At 42.5% G+C, this 19,293-nt stretch overlaps 1 protein-coding gene across 23 annotated transcripts in view; it reads right to left on the minus strand.

Annotated features, from left to right (window-relative positions):
- The window catches only part of ATG7 (autophagy related 7), a 327,788-nt gene that overhangs the window by 287,350 nt on the left and 21,145 nt on the right, over positions 1 to 19,293 (minus strand). For 15 of the 23 annotated variants that reach the window (XR_006292251.1, XR_006292252.1, XM_043551500.1 and 12 more), the window contains exons 9-12: positions 17,800 to 17,921; positions 14,164 to 14,257; positions 8,993 to 9,137; positions 8,349 to 8,507 (exon numbers count right to left, since the gene is read on the minus strand). Coding sequence is in view for 21 of the 23 variants with exons in the window: in XM_043551500.1 (XP_043407435.1) it covers positions 8,349 to 8,507; positions 8,993 to 9,137; positions 14,164 to 14,257; positions 17,800 to 17,921 (520 nt within the window). In the remaining 2 variants the exon portion in view is untranslated. The remainder of the gene's footprint in view (positions 1 to 8,348; positions 8,508 to 8,992; positions 9,138 to 14,163; positions 14,258 to 17,799; positions 17,922 to 19,293) is intronic. The other 8 variants (XM_043551498.1, XM_043551497.1, XM_043551495.1 and 5 more) reach the window with 1 other exon arrangement.

A 19,293-nucleotide genomic window follows, 5' to 3' on the forward strand; every position in this document is an offset into this window, starting at 1 on the left:
TTGATTCTGGGAAACTTTCACGGCAGAGTGCATCAGCCACTTTGTTAGAAGCTCCTGAGATGTGTTGGATGTCGAAATCAAAGTCTTGGAGAGCTAAACTCCACCGAATAAGTTTTTTGTTATTTTCTTTGACAGCGTGAAGCCACTTCAGTGCAGCATGGTCGGTTTGCAGGTGGAAACGCAGTCCCCAAACATATGGGCGTAGCTTTTCCAGAGCGTAGACAATGGTGTAACATTCTTTTTCACTGACTGACCAGTTGATTTCCCTCTCAGACAGTTTTTTGCTGAGAAACACTACAGGGTGGAATTCTCGATCAGGTCCTTTCTGCATTAAAACTGTTTCCACACCACGCTCGGACGCATCTGTGGTTACTAGGAACGGTTTGTCAAAGTCTGGGGCCCTTAGTACAGGGTCAGACATGAGTGTCGCTTTAAGCTTGTTAAAGGCCTTCTGACACTTTTCGGTCCACTGAACGACATTTGGCTGTTTCTTTTTGGTTAGATCTGTCAGTGGGGCGGCGATTTGGCTGTATTGCGGTACAAATCGTCTGTAATAACCGGCCAAGCCTAAGAAGGATTGAACCTGTTTCTTTGACTTTGGGACAGGCCACTTTTGGATAGCATCCACTTTGGCCTGTAGGGGGCTGATAGTTCCGTGACCCACCTGGTGTCCAAGGTAAGTCACTCTGTTTAGGTCTATTTGACTCTTCTTAGCCTTAACAGTTAGTCCTGCCTCCCTTATGCGCTCAAGGACTTTTTGTAGATGTTCCAGGTGGTCTGCCCAGGAATCCGAAAATATGGCCACATCGTCAAGGTAGGCGACTACATATTCTCCTAATCCCGCTAGGAGACCATCTACAAGTCTTTGGAAGGTGGTGGGTGCATTTTGCAGCCCGAAAGGGAGTATATTAAATTCATACAGCCCAAGATGTGTGGTGAAGGCTGACCTTTCCTTGGCAGATTCATCTAGCGAGTACCCCTTGGTTAAGTCCAAGGTAGAGATGAACTGGGCCCATCCCAGTTTCTCTATTAGTTCATCTGTGCGTGGCATTGGATAGTTGTCTGGGCGAGTTACAGCATTTAGTTTACGGTAGTCCACGCAAAAACGTATTTCCCCATCTGGTTTGGGAACTAGAACCACTGGAGATGCCCATGCACTTCCAGAGGGGCGGATTACACCCATCTGTAACATATCCTGGATCTCCCGTTTTATAGCAGTTTTAGCTTGAGGAGACACCCGGTAAGGTTGGACTTTAACTGGGCGAGCATTACCTGTGTCAATGGAGAGGTATGCCCGTTCAGTCAGTCCTGGGGTGGCTGAGAACGTTGGCGCGTAGCTAGTGCACAGCTCCTAGATCTGCTGTCGCTGCATACGCCCAAGGGTCATGGAGAGGTTCACCTCTTCCACACCACCAGCACTTTTCCCTTCGTAGTAGACACCTTCAGGCCACTCAGCATCGTCTCCTCCCTGGGCTGTAAACTGACAAACCTTTAATTCTCTGGAATAAAAGGGCTTTAGAGAATTAATATGGTACACCTTAGGCTTTCGGTTGGAGGTGGGGAATGCTATGAGATAATTAACAGCTCCCAGGTGCTCCTGGACCGTGAATGGCCCTTCCCACGATGCTTCCATTTTGTGGGCCTGGAGCGCTTTTAAGACCATGACCTGGTCCCCTACTTTGAAGGAACGCTCTCTGGCATGTTTATCATACCAGGTTTTTGCTCTTTTTGAGCATCCTGTAAGTTTTCCTTAGCAAGGGCTAAAGAGGTTCGGAGGGTGTTTTGTAGGTTGGTTACAAAGTCCAGAATGTTAGTTCCTGGAGAAGGTGTAAATCCCTCCCATTGCTGCTTCACCAACTGTAATGGCCCCTTAACCTCACAGCCATATACAAGTTCAAATGGGGAAAACCCTAAACTGGGATGGGGTACAGCTATGTAGGCAAAGAGCAACTGCTGCAACACTAGGTCCCAATCATTGGAGCGCTCATTTACGAATTTACGTATCATGGCCCCCAAAGTTCCATTAAACTTCTCCACCATGCCATTTGTTTGATAGTGGTAAGGAGTGGCAACCAAGTGATTTACCCCATGAGCTTCCCAAAGGTTTTCCATAGTTCCTGCCAGGAAATTAGTCCCTGCATCTGTGAGGATGTCGGAGGGCCAACCTACCCTGGCAAAAATGTCTGCTAGTGCCTGGCACACACTTTTAGCCCTGGTGTTGCTCAGAGCTACTGCTTCCGGCCATCGGGTGGCAAAATCTATGAAAGTCAGTATGTACTGCTTTCCTCTGGGTGTCTTTTTCGGAAAAGGACCCAGAATATCCACAGCTACTCGCTGAAATGGAACTTCAATGATGGGGAGTGGCTGGAGAGGGGCTTTGACCTGGTCTTGGGGTTTTCCCACTCTTTGGCATACTTCACAAGACCGGACATAGGTAGAAACATCCTTGCCCATTCCCTCCCAGTGGAATGACCCCCACAAACGTTCTTTGGTCCTGTTCACCCCAGCATGGCCACTAGGGTGATCGTGGGCTAAGCTCAAGAGCTTGGCCCGGTATTTAGTTGGAACTACCAACTGTCTCTGAGGATGCCAGTCTTCCTGGTGTCCACCAGAAAGAGTTTCCTTGTATAAAAGTCCTCTTTCTACAACAAATCTGGATCGATTAGAAGAGCTAAGAGGCGGTGGGTTGCTCCGTGCCGCCGTCCAAGCTCTCTGGAGGCTTTCATCTGTTTCCTGTTCGGTCTGGAACTGTTCCCTTGATGCTGGAGACATCAGTTCCTCATTGGATTGTGGACCTATGCTTGGTCCCTCTGGAAGCGATGTAGGGGATGGGGCTGTTTCCGTTGACTGTGAACCGCTCTCCGCTGGTGCACTATGTTGGGATTCAGGCTCCGGCTGAGCCTCTTGCGTAGGGTTATCAGCTGCTGCCGGTTCAGGTTCGGTGGGGCCCTCTGGTGTTGAGGTTGCAAGTCCTGGATTCAGTGCTGGCAAATGGTCTGGTGCTGGTTGCTCCGCTGGTTCCGGGACTGGTTCCATCTGGGTCTCTGGGACTGGATCCACTACTGCTGTTGCAGACATTGGCCTGGGGTCCGGGTCCATCACCTCTGACTGGGTCCTGATAGAAGTTTCCGGAACAGAGCTAGGCCTCACGGCTTGTTTAGCCTGGCTACGGGTGACCGTTCCTACCCTCTTGGCCCGCTTCACATGATTGGCCAAGTCTTCCCCCAACAGCATGGGGATGGGATAATCATCATAGACTGCAAAAGTCCACGTTCCTGACCAGCCCTGGTACTGGACAGGCAACTTGGCTGTAGGTAAATTGAAAGAGTTGGACTTGAAGGGTTGAATCGTCACTTGGATCTCTGGGTTGATTAAATTGGGGTCCACTAAGGAAGCATGGATAGCTGACACTTGTGCTCCGGTGTCCCTCCACTCGGTGACCTTCTTCCCGCCCACACTCACAGTTTCCCTCTGCTCCAAGGGTATCTGGGAGGTATCTGGGCCTGCGGACCTCTGGTGTGATTCCGGTGCAATGAACTGTAATCTGTTGGGGTTCTTGGGGCAGTTGGTCTTTACATGCCCCAGCTCGTTACATTTAAAACATCGTCCAGCTGACGGGTCACTGGGGCGAGGTGGGTTGCTGGAGAACGGGGTGGTGGGACGATAAGGGGTCTGGAGGGTTCTTTGGGAGGTAGGTGGGGCCTTGGGCGGCCCCCGGTAATAGGGCGTGGTCTGGGGTTGTCCCTTCTGGTCTCCGCTCCAACTGCAACCAGTTTTCTTCTTCTCTGCCACCTCCACCCATCTGGCTCCAATCTCTCCTGCCTCAATTACAGTTTTGGGCTTCCCATCTAGGATGTATCTTTCTATTTCCTCAGGAACACCCTCTAAGAATTGTTCCATTTGCATTAGGAAGGGCAAATTTACTGGAGATTCAACACTTGCTCCTGATAGCCAGGCATCCCAATGTTTCACAATGTGGTAGGCATGTCGGGTAAATGACACGTCTGGTTTCCACCTTAGGGCTCTGACCCTCCGACGAGACTGCTCGAGTGTTATCCCCATTCTGACTCTCGCCTTGGATTTAAACAGTTCATACTTGTTCATGTGTTCTTTAGGCATTTCAGCTGCCACCTCAGCTAAGCGTCCACTGAGCTGAGGCCTCAGCTCTACCATGTATTGGTCGGTAGAGATGCTGTACCCAAGGCAGGCCCTTTCAAAGTTTTCTAAGAAGGCCTCAGTATCATCGCCTGCCTTGTAGGTGGGGAACTTTCTGGGATGGGGAGTGCTACCTGGAGAAGGATTGCTAGGGTTTGTTGGTATATTCTGCTGAGCCTTTACCTTCTCCATCTCCAGTGCATGCTTCCTCTCTTTTTCCCTCTCCTCCTTGTTCAGCCGCATGAGTTCTATCTGTCTTTCATGTTCCCTTTGTTTTTCCTCAGCCTGAAATCTGGCTAATTCCAGCTTTTGTTGAGTCGTGGATTTTGTCATCCTAACCTCTCTGTTTTTAACTAACTTTACACCCAAGGTTTAGAAATAAAACAAAACTTGGCTGTAAAATTTTGCTGTGCTGGAATAGAATACCTATTCTCTGATAGTGATTGTCAGCCTACAGAAAAAGACAATTCCCTTTGTCTCTGCTCTGGCCCCAAATCAAAGCAAAAAACCTCCAACTACTTGGAAACCTGCTTACCAGCAGCCCAAAGGAAAAAAAAATTCCTTTTCAAACTTGTGCTCCTTGTAAAAAAATCAAACCCCCCCCCCCAAAAAAGCCCCTGCCACTTTTGTCTCCAGGCAAATGGGTAGAACACCTCCCCTATTTACTTTTAGCAAAAAAAAAAACTTCTGGTTTACCAAGACTGTGAATTTCCCTGCAGGAGGTTAAGTACCCTGCCTCGAGGCAAAGAAAACCTGCAATTCACAAAGATAATCCCCTTTTGCCTCTGCTCTGGCCCCAAAGCAGAGAAAAAACAAGCTGCTTTCCAGCAGCTCTAAAGGAAAAAAAATTTTCCTTTTTAAAATCTGTATTTCTAGTTCAAAAAAATCTCAAACTGATCTCAAAATGATTTCAGGTTAATCCCACCGCTGCCACCATGTCAAGGTTCCTCCCCCACTCTGAACTCTAGGGTACAGATGTGGGGACCTGCATGAAAACCTCCTAAGCTTACTTTCACCAGCTTAGGTTAAAACTTCCCCAAGGTACAAATTAATTTTATCCTTGGAATATCCACTGCCACCACCAAACTCTAACTGGGTTTACTGGGAAACGTAGTTTGGACACGTCTTTCCCCCCAAAATCCTCCCAACCCTTGCACCCCACTTCCTGGGAAAGGTTTGGTAAAAATCCTCACCAATTTGCATAGGTGACCACAGACCCAAACCCTTGGATCTGAGAACAATGAAAAAGCATTCAGTTTTCTTACAAGAAGACTTTTAATAGAAATAGAAGTAAATAGAAGTAAAGGAATCACCTCTGTAAAATCAAGATGGTGGATACCTTACAGGGTAATTAGATTCAAAACATAAAGAATCCCTCTAGGCAAAACCTTAAGTTACAAAAAAGACACACAGACAGGAATAGTCATTCTATTCAGCACAGTTCCTTTCTCAGCCATTTAAAGAAATCATAATCTAACACAGAACTTTTAGTAAGTAATCTAGCTAGGTATAAGACTCCATTCCTGTTCTATCCCCAGCAAAAGCAGCATACCGACAGACACACAGACCCTTTGTTTCTCTCCCTCCTCCCAACTTTTGAAAGTATCTTGTCTCCTCATTGGTCATTTTGGTCAGGTGCCAGCAAGGTTACCTTCAGCTTCTTAACCCTTCACAGGTGAGAGGATTTTTCCTCTGGCCAGGAGGGATTTTAAAGGGGTTTACCCTTCCCTTTATATTTATGACAAGGGGACATTAAAAATATACAGAAATTTGCTGTCACACCTGAAATCAGGATAATACTATTTCACAGCTTAAAAAAAGCTTTACTATTTACAAGATATAATACCTGCAAAAAAATATATAAACACATTTTAATAAGATAGGTAATAAACCCGGTGAACAGTTTTGTATGCATGCTCCACAGAGAGGAATAAGACATAAAAATACATATTCAGTGTAATACACAAGATCCTCTCCTGCCTTAACCTCTCACCTCACCTAGTAGAATTGTGTTATGTTACTACTTCACATTTCACTTTCTTCCCCCACCCCCCTCCATTATATGCATTCTGGCAACCCCCAATGCTTCCTTTTTAATGGCATTTGCTGTTTGAATGTCATGATTCTTCTGAAAATATTAGGAAAGATGCCCATATTTATTCAACATCACGCAGCCCTCCATTCTGAAGAGGCTTTCAGAAGAAGCTGTTTTTACTGACTATTGTGAACTCCAACCCTGTAATTCCTATGTCTAATAACAACTCTGCTATCAACAAACAAAAAGATCCAAATCCGTTGGTCCAGAGGTGTTCCATCTAGCTTAGATACACTGGCCGAGATACAAAATTTAAGCCCAAATGATGTTTCTTTGGAATGTTAACCAAACTTTACTGAAATATTTTGCCAAATCATTATTTCTAATACTTTAGAAACTAAGTTTACAGTGGTCAATTTCTTTTGGACACCTTCAGCATTTGTTGCCATGTCTCAAGGCTCATCTATTCATATGGGCAAACATTGACCCTGCTAACACTTATGCACATAAGTAACTACACATATGAACAGCCCCACTTAACTCAATGCAGGTAATCAGGTGTATAAACTTATCTACATAAGCGTTTGCATGGATGAAGACTATGAATATATTTCCAGTAAAGCTTGTAGGGAAAATGTAACTGCTCCAATTTTAAATCAACATCTTTTATATCTTTATAACTCTGTTCTCTATTGTTATATCAAATCATTTTCTGAACCTTTCCCAAATGTCTAAACAAAACAGCAGTTCATCACTTGATCTAATAGAAAACTACGTATTTCAGACTACTCAATGACAAATAGGCTACTTACTATTAAAAAAAAAAAAGAGAGAGAGAGTTAGGGAGAAAACCAGCCAAGAAGAAAACAAACACTTTCAGATATAGAAGGAAACAATTCCAAATCTGAAATTACACTACTGATCATTCCAAATGAATAATGTTCTCTTGTGGTGATCTCGAGAACACTAGGTCATTTCAGTCCAAAGGCACTATTACCAGATAAAGGTGAAAGATGTGACACTTTCTAAATGATGGAAATAATTTTAAAATAAGATTTTCTTATTAAACATGTGCAGGTAAGAGAGTCCCTTCTAGATCGGGTATTAGGTTATCCCAGTCTTCCTACCACCTAACTTTTTACCAGTTTTTTTTACTTTTTACCAAATTCTGCATAAAAGATCAGGGAAAAGATGCTACTAACCTGTGCACCACTGGCCATTGGATGCACATGAAGGGACCCATACTGCCATAAAACGTCCCACTGATTGCATGTGAGCAGATTCCTGTGCTATCTCATTTCAGGATTGATGCCTATATTGTTAATTATATTTTATCTAAAATTCCCAAGCTTGATAATAGAACACATACAATACCACTAGTTTTTTAACCCTCACTCCGGTAATTTCCAGTCTGTAATTTAACAGACATTACCAGTGGTAATTCTCTGGCTTTTCAACAGGTTGGAAACCAGACATTTAAGGAACAGCAGCAATGGTCTTAGATGCACTTGTGAAAATATAATGCAGACTTCTCTCTATAGCAAACTGCAAATAGATCTTAATACCAGAAAAATGATTACTTGGAAGTCTGGCAGGAGAAAATATCAGACAATGAATGGAGACAGATCAGGGCAATAACCAAGATGGCTTTGATTTGTGTTAATTGTCTCAAAATGAAAGAAAAATTCAAGTGCATAAGCAATTAAACACCAAACTATTTACATGTGACTGAAAAGGGAGCATGGATAAGAGCCTCAAGATTGTGTGGAATGCTCAGTGCTTTTAAACGCATTCAGTGGAACTGTTCCAAAATCAGCCATTTCTGAGAGCGCATTAAAAACACACCACAGAAGAGAAACTGGAGAACATTTCTTTACTGTGACTCTGCGGAAAGGCAGCTGAGATGAGCCCTTAGAACTCATTTTGTTACATATTTTTATTGCCACAAGTTTCATTCCCTTGCTCCCTGCATGTGAAAATAGCTCCTATAATTTGCCAGTGACTGCAGTATAAACTTTGTTTCCTTGCCTTTCAGTTTCCTCATCCCCTTTTCTCTTTAAGCATTAACATGAGAAGACCAAAGGAATACTATGGAGCTATTTAAAGTCAGCTGTCTTCTCAATATGTTGAGATTTAACCACCAAAATATTTTACTTACCACTCCTGGGAATATTTTTTGCAGTCTGTCTGCTGCCGCAAGTGCCTTAGGCTTCCCACCATCAAGACAGTCTTCAAACTCGTACAGAGGCTGCCGTACAGGGTTGGAATAGGAGATTTTTGCATTGTCCACAAATGTGATCTGTCTGACTCCCCATCCCTAAACAAATAAAAAAATCCAAGTAATTGGTAATGATTAATTTAACACTGTAAGACTTCAGTTCAAAGGATGTAACAGAAACCCCTTTGAGTCTATAACATTAAAAGCGTAAGTGGACTTTTGTTCACATTTTCAAATTCTAGGTTTAACTGCAGATTGTTATTACAGTTTTAGAAGCTTGCTATAGTAAAATTCCTTTTGATCACACTGAACTGTCTCTCACTGGCACAATTATTTATTTCAAATATTTTGGTTTGAATTTGATTTTGTGAACTCATGTGTTATTTTATTCAGGACAAAATTTCACTTTGTACCTGGGCAGTTTTTAATTAAAAAAACAAAACATAAAACTGCAACATTTCTGTGACACACACATATCCCATACATATGTTGATTTCATTCTTCCATTCTTTAGCACAAGGATGAAAAAAGGTAACCTTTATGAGAGAGAGCAAGTTACCTTCAGGAGTAACTCTGGTACTTACCATTAAGGTTCTGGCTACACAACAACCCAGTGTACCAGCTCCTAGCAGCAGACACTTAGAAGACACAACTTTCTCCAGGTCAAGAGTAGGCACCAACCGCCAGCACATCAATTTAAGATTAAGATCCACAGATGACTCAGCTAACCTATATAGTGAAATAAAAAAACCAAACATCATCATTCCTGAATACTCTCTAATGCAGCATTGGCCTTTTGTTCCAACTAAGCACTGGTTCTCAGTTTGTATTTATTTATTTTGGGTGGGGCAGGCTGGAGCTCCCCCCCAACTCATTGCCCCATATCCCTCTGTGATATACCCCAGCATTTGCTATCATCTCTCTCTTTCTGTCCGCTTGATCTCAGATGAGTTTTCCATCTCTTTTTAAACCTTGTCTTTATTTTTAAATTTATTCTTCACTGACTTTTTAGTTTTTGTTTCTATATTCTGTCTGTCTGAGGTTTTTACATGTCTCCCATCAATTAAGTATCTGATTACATCACAATCCTGAATGTATTTAGCCTATATTTATTCATAATCCTTATTGTATTTATCCTTTAGGTTGGAAAGTATTATTATCCCCATTTTACAGATGGGGAACTGAAGCATACAGAGAATAAGTCACAACGGTTACACAGGAAGTCTGTGGTGGAACAGGGAATTGAACCTGGGTCTCTTGGGTGTTAGGCTAGCATCCTAAGCAATGGATCATCCTTTTCTACAGGCAAAAAGGGGATATCCACCTTTGAAGGGTCTCTAGTAAAGGGTGAATGTGCTCACAGGGCTGACCCAAGCAGCATGGATGCAGAATTGAAAAGCTCAGGCTAGCAGGCTACATGTGAGCTCTTCCTCTCACAGCCACTTGTGCCTAGATCAGAAGTGGGCAAACTACGGTCTGCGAGCCACATCCAGCCCGTGGGACCCTCCTGCCCGGCCCCTGAGCTCCTGGCCCTGGAGGCTAGCCCCCGGCCCCTCCCCTGCTCTTCCCCCTCCCCCTCCGTGCCACGCTCTGGGCGGCCGGACAGCGCAGTTGCAGAACCGCGGCCTGACCCGGTGCTCTGGGTGGCGCAGCTGTAGCGCTGCACTAGTGCAGCCACTAGTGCTCCAGTCAGCGCGGTAAGGGGGCGGGGGAGTTGGACAGGGGAGTTTGGGGGTATCGTCAGGGATTGGGGGTGTGGATAGGGGTCGAGGGGGTCAGAGGGCGGGGAACAGGGGGGTTGGATGGGGCAGGGGTCCTGTGGGGACAGTCAGGGATGGGGGGGTCCGCGGATGGTCAGGGGACAGGGAGGTTGGATGGGGCAGGAGTCCTGGGGGAGCTGTCGGGGGAGGGAGGGTCGGATAGGAGGCGGGTGCTCGGCCACACATGGCTGTTCTGGGGGGAGACAGCCTCCCTCCCCTAACCGGCCCTCCATACAATTTTGGAAACCCAGTGTGGCCCTCAGGCTAAAAAATTTGCCCACCTCTGGCCTAGATACTACAGAGCTAAATGCAGACATACAACAGAGAGATCAATTTATCTTGCATATCTATATCTAACTGAGCTTTAGAGGAGCACATCCACGGTTGGGAAACATTGCACTAGCTAATAAAATAGCTAAATCAGTATACAGTATAAGCATCTCTAAGAATACTTAAAATGAAAAGTAAAAATCACAGAATCTGCTTCAGCATTACACTCCCTGCTATGAATAAAGAACCTTGTCAACAGATTTGACGTTAATCAGTCCATGCTATTTGCTCTCATATACTTTGGCCCTTGCAGAGAATTCTTAAAGGTACTATGAATAAATTCTACTAAACATTTTGTTAATCAGATATATAGTAATAAAAAAGGAAAAGATGAAGCTCTGTTTACCTACAGGATTATTTACCTATGCAAATGTTGACATTCTATCCTATTGTCCTCTCATATATCAATCAATACACCAAAAATAGTAAAGCAATAAACTTTTATAAAAATGTTTACTGTGGTTCTTACAAATGAATTAGAAAGATGCTGAAACAAGAACAAGACAATCAGTAATTGTCCTATTTTTAAAAACTTACTCACTAGGTATTTGACAAGATTGCCATTAAACATATACTTCATGCTAGGAAAAATCGTATACTCCAGAGGCCCATAAGTAATTAACCGCTATACTGATGACATCATCATCATCGGGACCCATGGAAAAGAAGCCCTTGAGGAATTTCACCATGATTTCAACAATTTCCATCCCACCATCAATCTCCGCCTAGACCAATCTACACAAGCAGTCAATTTCCTGGACACTACTGTGCTAATAAGCGATGGTCACATAAACACCACCCTATACCGGAAACCTACTGACCACTATACTTACCTACATGTCTCCAGCTTCCATCCAGGACACACCACACGATCCATTGTCTACAGCGAAGCTCTAGGATACAACCGCATTTGCTCCAATCCCTCAGACAGAGACAAACACCTACAAGATCTCTATTAATCATTCTTAAAACTACAATACCCACCTCCTGAAGTGAAAAAACAGACTGACAGAGCCAGAAGGATACCCAGAAGTCACCTACTACAGGACAGGCCCAACAAAGAAAATAACAGAACGCCACAAGCTGTCACCCTCAGTCCCACTAAAACCTCTCCAGTGCATCATCAAAGATCTACAACCTATCCTGAAAAATGATCCCTCACTCTCACAGATCTTGGGAGACAGACCAGTCCTCGCTTACAGACAGCTCCCCAACCTGAAGAAATACTCTCCAGCAACCACACACCACACCACAAACACACTAACCCAGGAACCTATCCTTGCAACAAAGCCCAATGCCAGCTCTGTCCGTATATTTATTCAAGTGACACCATCATAGGGCCTAATCACATTAGCCACGCCATCAGGGGCTCATTCATCTGCACATTTACCAATGTGCTATATGCCATCATGTGCCAGCAATGCCCCTCTGCCATGTACATTGGCCAAACTAGACAGTCTCTACACAAAAGAATAAATGGACACAAATCTGACATCAGGAATCATAACATTCAAAAACCGGTAGGAGAACACTTCATCCTCTCTGGCCACTCAGTAAAAGACTTAAGGGTGGCAATTTTTGCAACAGAAAAGCTTCAAAAACAGACTCCAAAGAGAAACTGCTGAGCTTGAATTAATATGCAAACTAGATATCATTAGCTTGGGTTTGAACAGAGACTGGGAGTGGCTGGGTCATTACACATATTGAATCTATTTCCCCATGTTAAGTATCTTCACACCTTCTTGTCAACTGTCTAAATGGACCATCTTGATTATCACTACAAAAGTTTTTTCTCCTGCTGATAATCGCTCATCTTAATTAATTAGCCTCTTACAGTTTGTATGGCAACTTCCACCTTCTCTGTATGTATATGTATATATCTTCTTACTATATGTTCCATTCTATGCATCCGATGAAGTGGGCTTTAGCCCACGAAAGCTTATGCTCCAATAAATTTGTTAGTCTCTAAGGTGCCACAAGTACTCCTGTTCTTTAAACCAAATAATGCAGTCCATGAAAATGACATTTATTTTCATAGAGTTTAAGTCCAGAAGGGGCATTAGATCATCCAGTCTGACCTCCTGAATAGCGCAGACCATTATATACTTCACTCAAGTACTCCTATATTAAGCCCAGTGACACTAGTTGGACTGAAGCATTTCAATCCTCAGGAGACTAAGCTACTGTGTGCCACAGACAGAAAACAGGAGAGACCACAATGCCACCAATGTTCAAGGCCTCTGCAAAGGCAGGGAAGTGATGAGGTGAGATATGCCCAGATGATTCTAGCAGGCAATCCATGCCCCATGCTGTAAGGGAAGGTGGGGAAAAATGATTTAATTACTTTGGATTAAGTCCAAAGCCCATGGAAGTTAATGGAATTGGATCACGCCCCTAAAGTCTGCTGGACAAGTCACTGACCCACATTTTATATTTCAAGGTGAACAGCCTCTGACCCAAGTTTGAAAATGAGAAGTGGCCTTTCACCTCAGATTCCATCCAAATGCCACAGGTAATCTGTCCCATCCCCTAGCCTGCTACTTTGTTAAACTCTTTCTCTGATGCCACTCAGCTAATCACCCTCACACTGCACAAGAACGATTATACACAAGTGCAGTATTGATCACTGTGTGGAAGCTTTAAAGGATACCAAAGCAGTTAACCAATTTTATTTTTAGCCTATGTCGGATTTGCTGGCTGGTCAATGCATCAGGATTTTAAAGTTCTGAGCAGAGCAGATCACAGCAGCTTATCCATGAGGGAGATAAATGACACATAAACAGGAGCCTTCTTTCTGCCAGAACCAGCCCTCCTTACACTCACCATGGTCCCTCTTTCAGTCTCACATAAGTCTTGATTTGTTTTTATCACCTCTTTTTTGCAGAGGGATCCACTACATCACATCCAGTCATTGAGTACAGCTATGCATCATACACTAATTTTTTTGCATCTTCCAGCTTCTCCTCAGGAAGGGCTGTGTGTATCTTTTCTACCTTTTCCATCATTCACTTGTAGACCTCAGAAGTAGAGGGAGTGGAAAACTATCCATAAAATTAAAACTGTTCAATACCCTCAACTTCCACTGACTTCAGCAGCAGTTGAGGGCATACACCTTCTCACAGGACCATTCTGCATCCTGCACAATCAAAACCTAGGGACACAATGATGGAAGTTACCAAGGCCACATTCTTTACAGCAGTCAACCTGTTCTTATGTCCTGCCAGCCATTAAGTACATTGTGAGTCTGCACTGATAAAGTTAAACTAAAAAGGAAGGACAATAAAATCACAGACTTCAACAATACAAACATAGGTCTATGCACAGAAACACAGGTACACAGAAATACAGCTTGCATTCAATTTAACTTTAAAAAATAACTAATCTGGATTTCCAAATTAGTGCCCCATTCTGGAAGCACTTATTACTAGGCATGGTGCTTTCTACTCTGAGAAGTTCCACTGTCTTCAATGGGACCTTTCATGGGAGTATACATTGCACCTGGTAAAAATGGACGGCAGGATTATCACAACTATATTTTCTTATCTGACAAAGCACATTTAAGATCCAGGTAGTCTCTGGACCTTACATCCTCGTTCCCCATACCCTCAAACCCTGGTGTATTTCAGGCCTGATCAGATTATAAATGTGTTTAAACCACCACATACCTTTTAGGATCCATACATTCGCTGAGATTCACCATTCTTGGACCCATGCCTCCTTTTTGGTTTTTCTCCCATCCAACAGCTTTTGGACAATCTACTTTTCAAAAAACCAAACAAACAAAAAACCTCCATATTAAAAACCTAAATCTCACCTTGCCAAACAAAAAAATCACACACACACACACATCCTGCCCTACCACCACCTTTCCCAAAACTGTCAATTCATTAAGGATGTTAAATAACTGAACTCTTCACTGCAATATAGATTCTATTATATGGCAAAAATTTGGTAGAAAGTGTCCCTTTTTTCATATTGAGTGCACCACTCACTGCTTTTTATTCTAGTGTTTTAAAGCATGTTAGTTGAAAAGTCTTAGCTAACATGCTTTTAAAAGCAACTTGTTTTCCTAGTCTGGACATAACCTCTAACATACTGAACCTAAATAGACTTGGCTGCACCTAATTAGTTCCCAGCTGTGAGTGTTTCCCTGAGCTGTCTCTGGAGTCTGGCTGGGAATTAACCCTCAAAATCTCAGGCCATTGTCAAGACAGATGGGTCTTCTCCTAATGACATCATTGGGGCAGGGGACAGCAGAACTCCAGATCCCCACAAGAGTACCAAAAATCTTGTTCACCCACACACATGTGCCTATATCAGCTTTTAAACTGAAGCCTCCTGTATGTGAGTATTAAATTTGGCATCTACAGATGTATTTTTTCAGCACAGAGCAGCCACAGTGTGCTAAGCACTTTAGAGACTGAGAAAAGACATGGGAAGAAGTGAGAGAAAGGGAGGAAAAAGTTTACAAGAATAAGAATGTGTGGTTCTTTTGATTAGCAATATTTAATATTACATTTTCTATCTCCATCTGTAAGCTTGTTAACTATTTTAATATCTACACGGTTCTTTCCCAGGTATTTCTTAAGCTTCTTATAAGTAATAAACAGTGTGATTCTCAGAGCTAGAAGAGAGGCATATGAATCAGAACATCTGTGTTCTATTCCCAGCTCTGACAAAGACTAGCTAAGGTCCTGATCCTGCAAAGAGCTACACTCATGTTTAAAGTGGTGCACAGGACTGGGGGCTAAGTGACCTTCGGCAAGTCACTTCACTTATCCATGCCTTGGTGTCCCTATCTGGGTATAAACCCACTTGCTGACTTTGCATGCATGGTGACTTTTGTTTTAACTATTATTTGTGAAATACTCTGAGACCCTCAGATGAAAGGACCTATAAATAGGTTCTGATGCAATATTATCAATAGCAACTGATTCCTGGTTTCCCAAATTTACAATGCATTGCTCTAATTTCCTTCAGGTCTTAATACCACGAGACATAGATACAAAAACACCCCAAACTCCAAACATACCATGTCATAAAAATAAAGGGAAGGGTAAACCCCTTTGAAATCCCTCCTGGCCAGGGGAAAGCTCCTCTCACCTGTAAAGGGTTAAGAAGCTAAAGGTAACCTCGCTGGCACCTGATCAAAATGACCAATGAGGAGACAAGATACTTTCAAAAGTTGGGAGGAGGGGGAGAAACAAAGGGTCTCTGTGTCTGTCTATATTCTGTCTTTGCCGGGGATAGACCAGGAATGGAGTCTTAGAACTTTTAGTAAGTAATCTAGCTAGGTACGTGTTAGATTATGATTTCTTTAAATGGCTGAGAAAAGAACTGTGCTGAATAGAATAACTATTTCTGTCTGTGTATCTTTTTTGTAACTTAAGGTTTTGCCTAGAGGGGTTCTCTATGTTTTGAATCTAATTACCCTGTAAGGTATCTACCATCCTGATTTTACAGGGGGGATTTCTTATTTCTAATTACTTCTATTTTTATTAAAAGTCTTCTTGTAAGAAAACTGAATGCTTTTTCATTATTCTCAGATCCAAGGGTTTGGGTCTGTGGTCACCTATGCAAATTGGTGAGGCTTTTTATCCAACATTTCCCAGGAAAGGGGGGGTACAAGTGTTTGGAGGATTGTTCATTGTTCTTAGGATCCAAGGGTCTGGGTCTGTAGTCACCTAGGCAAATTGGTGAGGCTTTTTACCAAACCTTGGCCAGAAAGTGGGGTGCAAGGTTTTGGGAAGTATTTTGGGGGGAAAGACGTGTCCAAACAGCTCTTCCCCAGTAACCAGTATTTGTTTGGTGGTGGTAGCGGCCAATCCAAGGACAAAGGGTGGAATATTTTGTACCTTGGGGAAGTTTTGACCTAAGTTGGTAAAGATAAGCTTAGGAGGTTTTTCATGCAGGTCCCCACATCTGTACCCTAGAGTTCAGAGTGGGGGAGGAACCTTGACATACCAAAATTGTGATCTTTGTGGTTTTATAAATCTACTCTGTACTCTCAGAAATGAGAGTTTCATGCACTTATTACAATTGTGTGTATTTTTGGTAGTCTAGTGATTAAACACACTTTTAATAAGAAATGATAACATACATGAATAATGTATGCACTATTACAGAAATTACCTGTTGCTGTATCATGCTTGTAATTAAAATGAAAGCATAAAGGCTCGGTGATTATGGCAAAAAAAAAAAATCTTGCTCTCAAAGTAAATTATCCTCTTTCCTTCTAGAAAATAAAACTATTTTCTTCAGAAAGACATTTGAATAATTTAAGATGCACTAAAACAACAAAGTCCAGTGGCACCTTAAAGACTAATAGATTTATTTGGGCATAAGCTTTCGTGGGTAAAAACCCCACTTCTTCAAATGCATGGAGTGAAAATTACAGAAACAGGCACAAATATATATTGGCACATGAAGAAAAGGGAGTTACTTTACAAGTGGAGAACCAAAGTTGAAGGCCAATTTAATCAGGGTGGATGTGGTCCACACCCAATAATTGATGAGGAGGTGTCAATACCAAGAGAGGGAAAATTGCTTTTATAGTGAGCCAACCACTCCCAGTCCCTATTCAAGCCCAAACTGATGGTGTTAAGTTTGCAAATGAATTGTAACTCAGCAGTTTGTCTTTGAAGTCTGTTTTTGAAGGTTTTTTGTTGAAGAATGCTACTTTTAAATGTTATGGAGTGTCCAGGGAGACTGAAGTGTTCTCCTACTGGCTTTTGTACATTATCATTCCTGATGTCTAATTTGTGTCCATTTATCCTTTTACATAGAGACTGTCCGATCTGGCCAATGTACATGGCAGAGGGGCATTGCTGTCACATGATGGCATATATCACATTATTAGATGTGCAGGTGAATGAGCCTCTGATGGTGTGGCTGGGTCCTATGATGGTGTCACTAGAGTAGATATGGGGACCGAGAAGGCAATGAAGTTTCTTACAGGGATAGGGTCCTGGGTTAGTGTTTCTGTGGTGTGGTATGTAGTTGCTGGTGAGTAATTTTCACTCCATGCATCTGAAGAAGTGGGTTTTTTACCCACAAAAGCTTATGCCCAAATAAATCTGTTAGTGTTTAAGGTGCCACCGGACTCCTCGTTGTTTTTGTGGATGCAGACTAACACGGCTACCCTCTGATACTTAAGATGCACTATATTTGAGGTAGCGGTTAACATCAGCAACAAGTTAGCAGCACTAACCTCTCTTCTATCTTCTTAGTGATCATGGAGAAGAGAAGTCAAGTAACATTAGTTTCCATATTCTGAAAGCCATCCTTTGACAATGGATTACCTGGGCTCTTTGGCATCTGTGGAAGCTTTATTTCAAAGATGCTGCTGTGTGTTAGGTCTCTCACGCCTTGCATGGTCCTGTCTCTGAAGCAGAGCACTTCAACTGAATGGAGGTGGCAACCCCTGGCATTAAAATAATAAAATAAATAAATAGCAAGGTAGTTATAAAAGATCTGGAACTCCTCCAGCAGAAAAGAAGGATAGTCAAGCAGGAACTTCGCTTTATTAGTCCTCTGGTGTCATAGAGGTTTAAACCTTTGGAAACTCAGACTATGACAAATCTTCGATTGATATTGGATTCATATATGATAATGTGCCTATACTTCTATCTGATCAAATATGAAGAAACCCAATATGATTAATGAATACCTAAAGCAGTTCACTCTTATATGGAAACTGGTGCAGCTCCCCTGAAATTGCACTTGGGACTTCCCCACTGTTAACTACCCATCTGCACAATGTTACTGGGAACTAGAAGCAACATATGTTTTGAGGCATAATGACCAGAGAAGCCCCAGAGTACAATAAAGCCGCAATGACAGTGTAGAAGGAGGTGCCATCCTACTTCCTCCATGACTTAGCACGCTCCTCAGAATCCTTCATCTGATTCAGTTTTTGTATCCTCCCCCCAATTCCAATTATTTGCCAAACACCTAATTATTTTACACCAAAGTAAAATAATTAAGTGTTTGGCAAATAATGGAATTGGGGATTCTCATATCCCCACAGGATGCACAGATAAGTGATATGCACATGGTTATACCCTCCTATGCTATCGTTCACCTAGCAGCCTGGAAAATGCCACTGTTAACGTGGCTAAATGATGGTTTGTCGTCTCATTACACATTACTAGAAGGTCAAAAATTTGAAGTTTCAGCTTAAGTTAACCAATAAAACAACCCAATGTTAGATGGATGGTATTTTATAATGCAAAAGATGACAGTGTGAAATAAAACAAAAACAGATGTTCAACCTGGCAATGCAGAAGAACTTTAGAGTATGTGTTCTTCAGACTTTAGCTCATGTACCATTGGTGGTCATTTGACAGTTTCATTCTCTAGAGCAAGACAGCTTTCCAATGGCACTTGCACACATTAGCATCCTCAATTACTCTGTACCACACAACAAATAAATCCAGAGACTAGACTGGCTTTCAGGTTTTGCTTCTACTCATGTAGAAATCAGCTATATGATGAAGTGGTAGTAGCTGCCCCTTAGTTTAAGTTAAAGCCAGCTTCCCTTTATAAACCCAGTTATTAACCCTCCTCTGCTCCAAATTCCCCCAAAAGATGATTTTTTTTTAAACTTTTACCAAACTTTTCAGAAATAAATCTATGCTCTGGAATGTGATGTAGCAGGTTAAATTTCAGAAAGATCTGGAGTGGAGAGAATTTAAAAATAGGGCTCAAAAATCTAGAAACAAACCATTAAGAATGTGGGGAAAGGAGTCAAGAAATGAAGGATTATATGGAAGTAGCAACAGGCTGCATCCCTT

The sequence above is a fragment of the Chelonia mydas genome, chromosome 7 (genome assembly GCF_015237465.2).
Source record: "Chelonia mydas isolate rCheMyd1 chromosome 7, rCheMyd1.pri.v2, whole genome shotgun sequence".
NCBI classification, from domain to species: Eukaryota; Metazoa; Chordata; order Testudines; family Cheloniidae; genus Chelonia; species Chelonia mydas.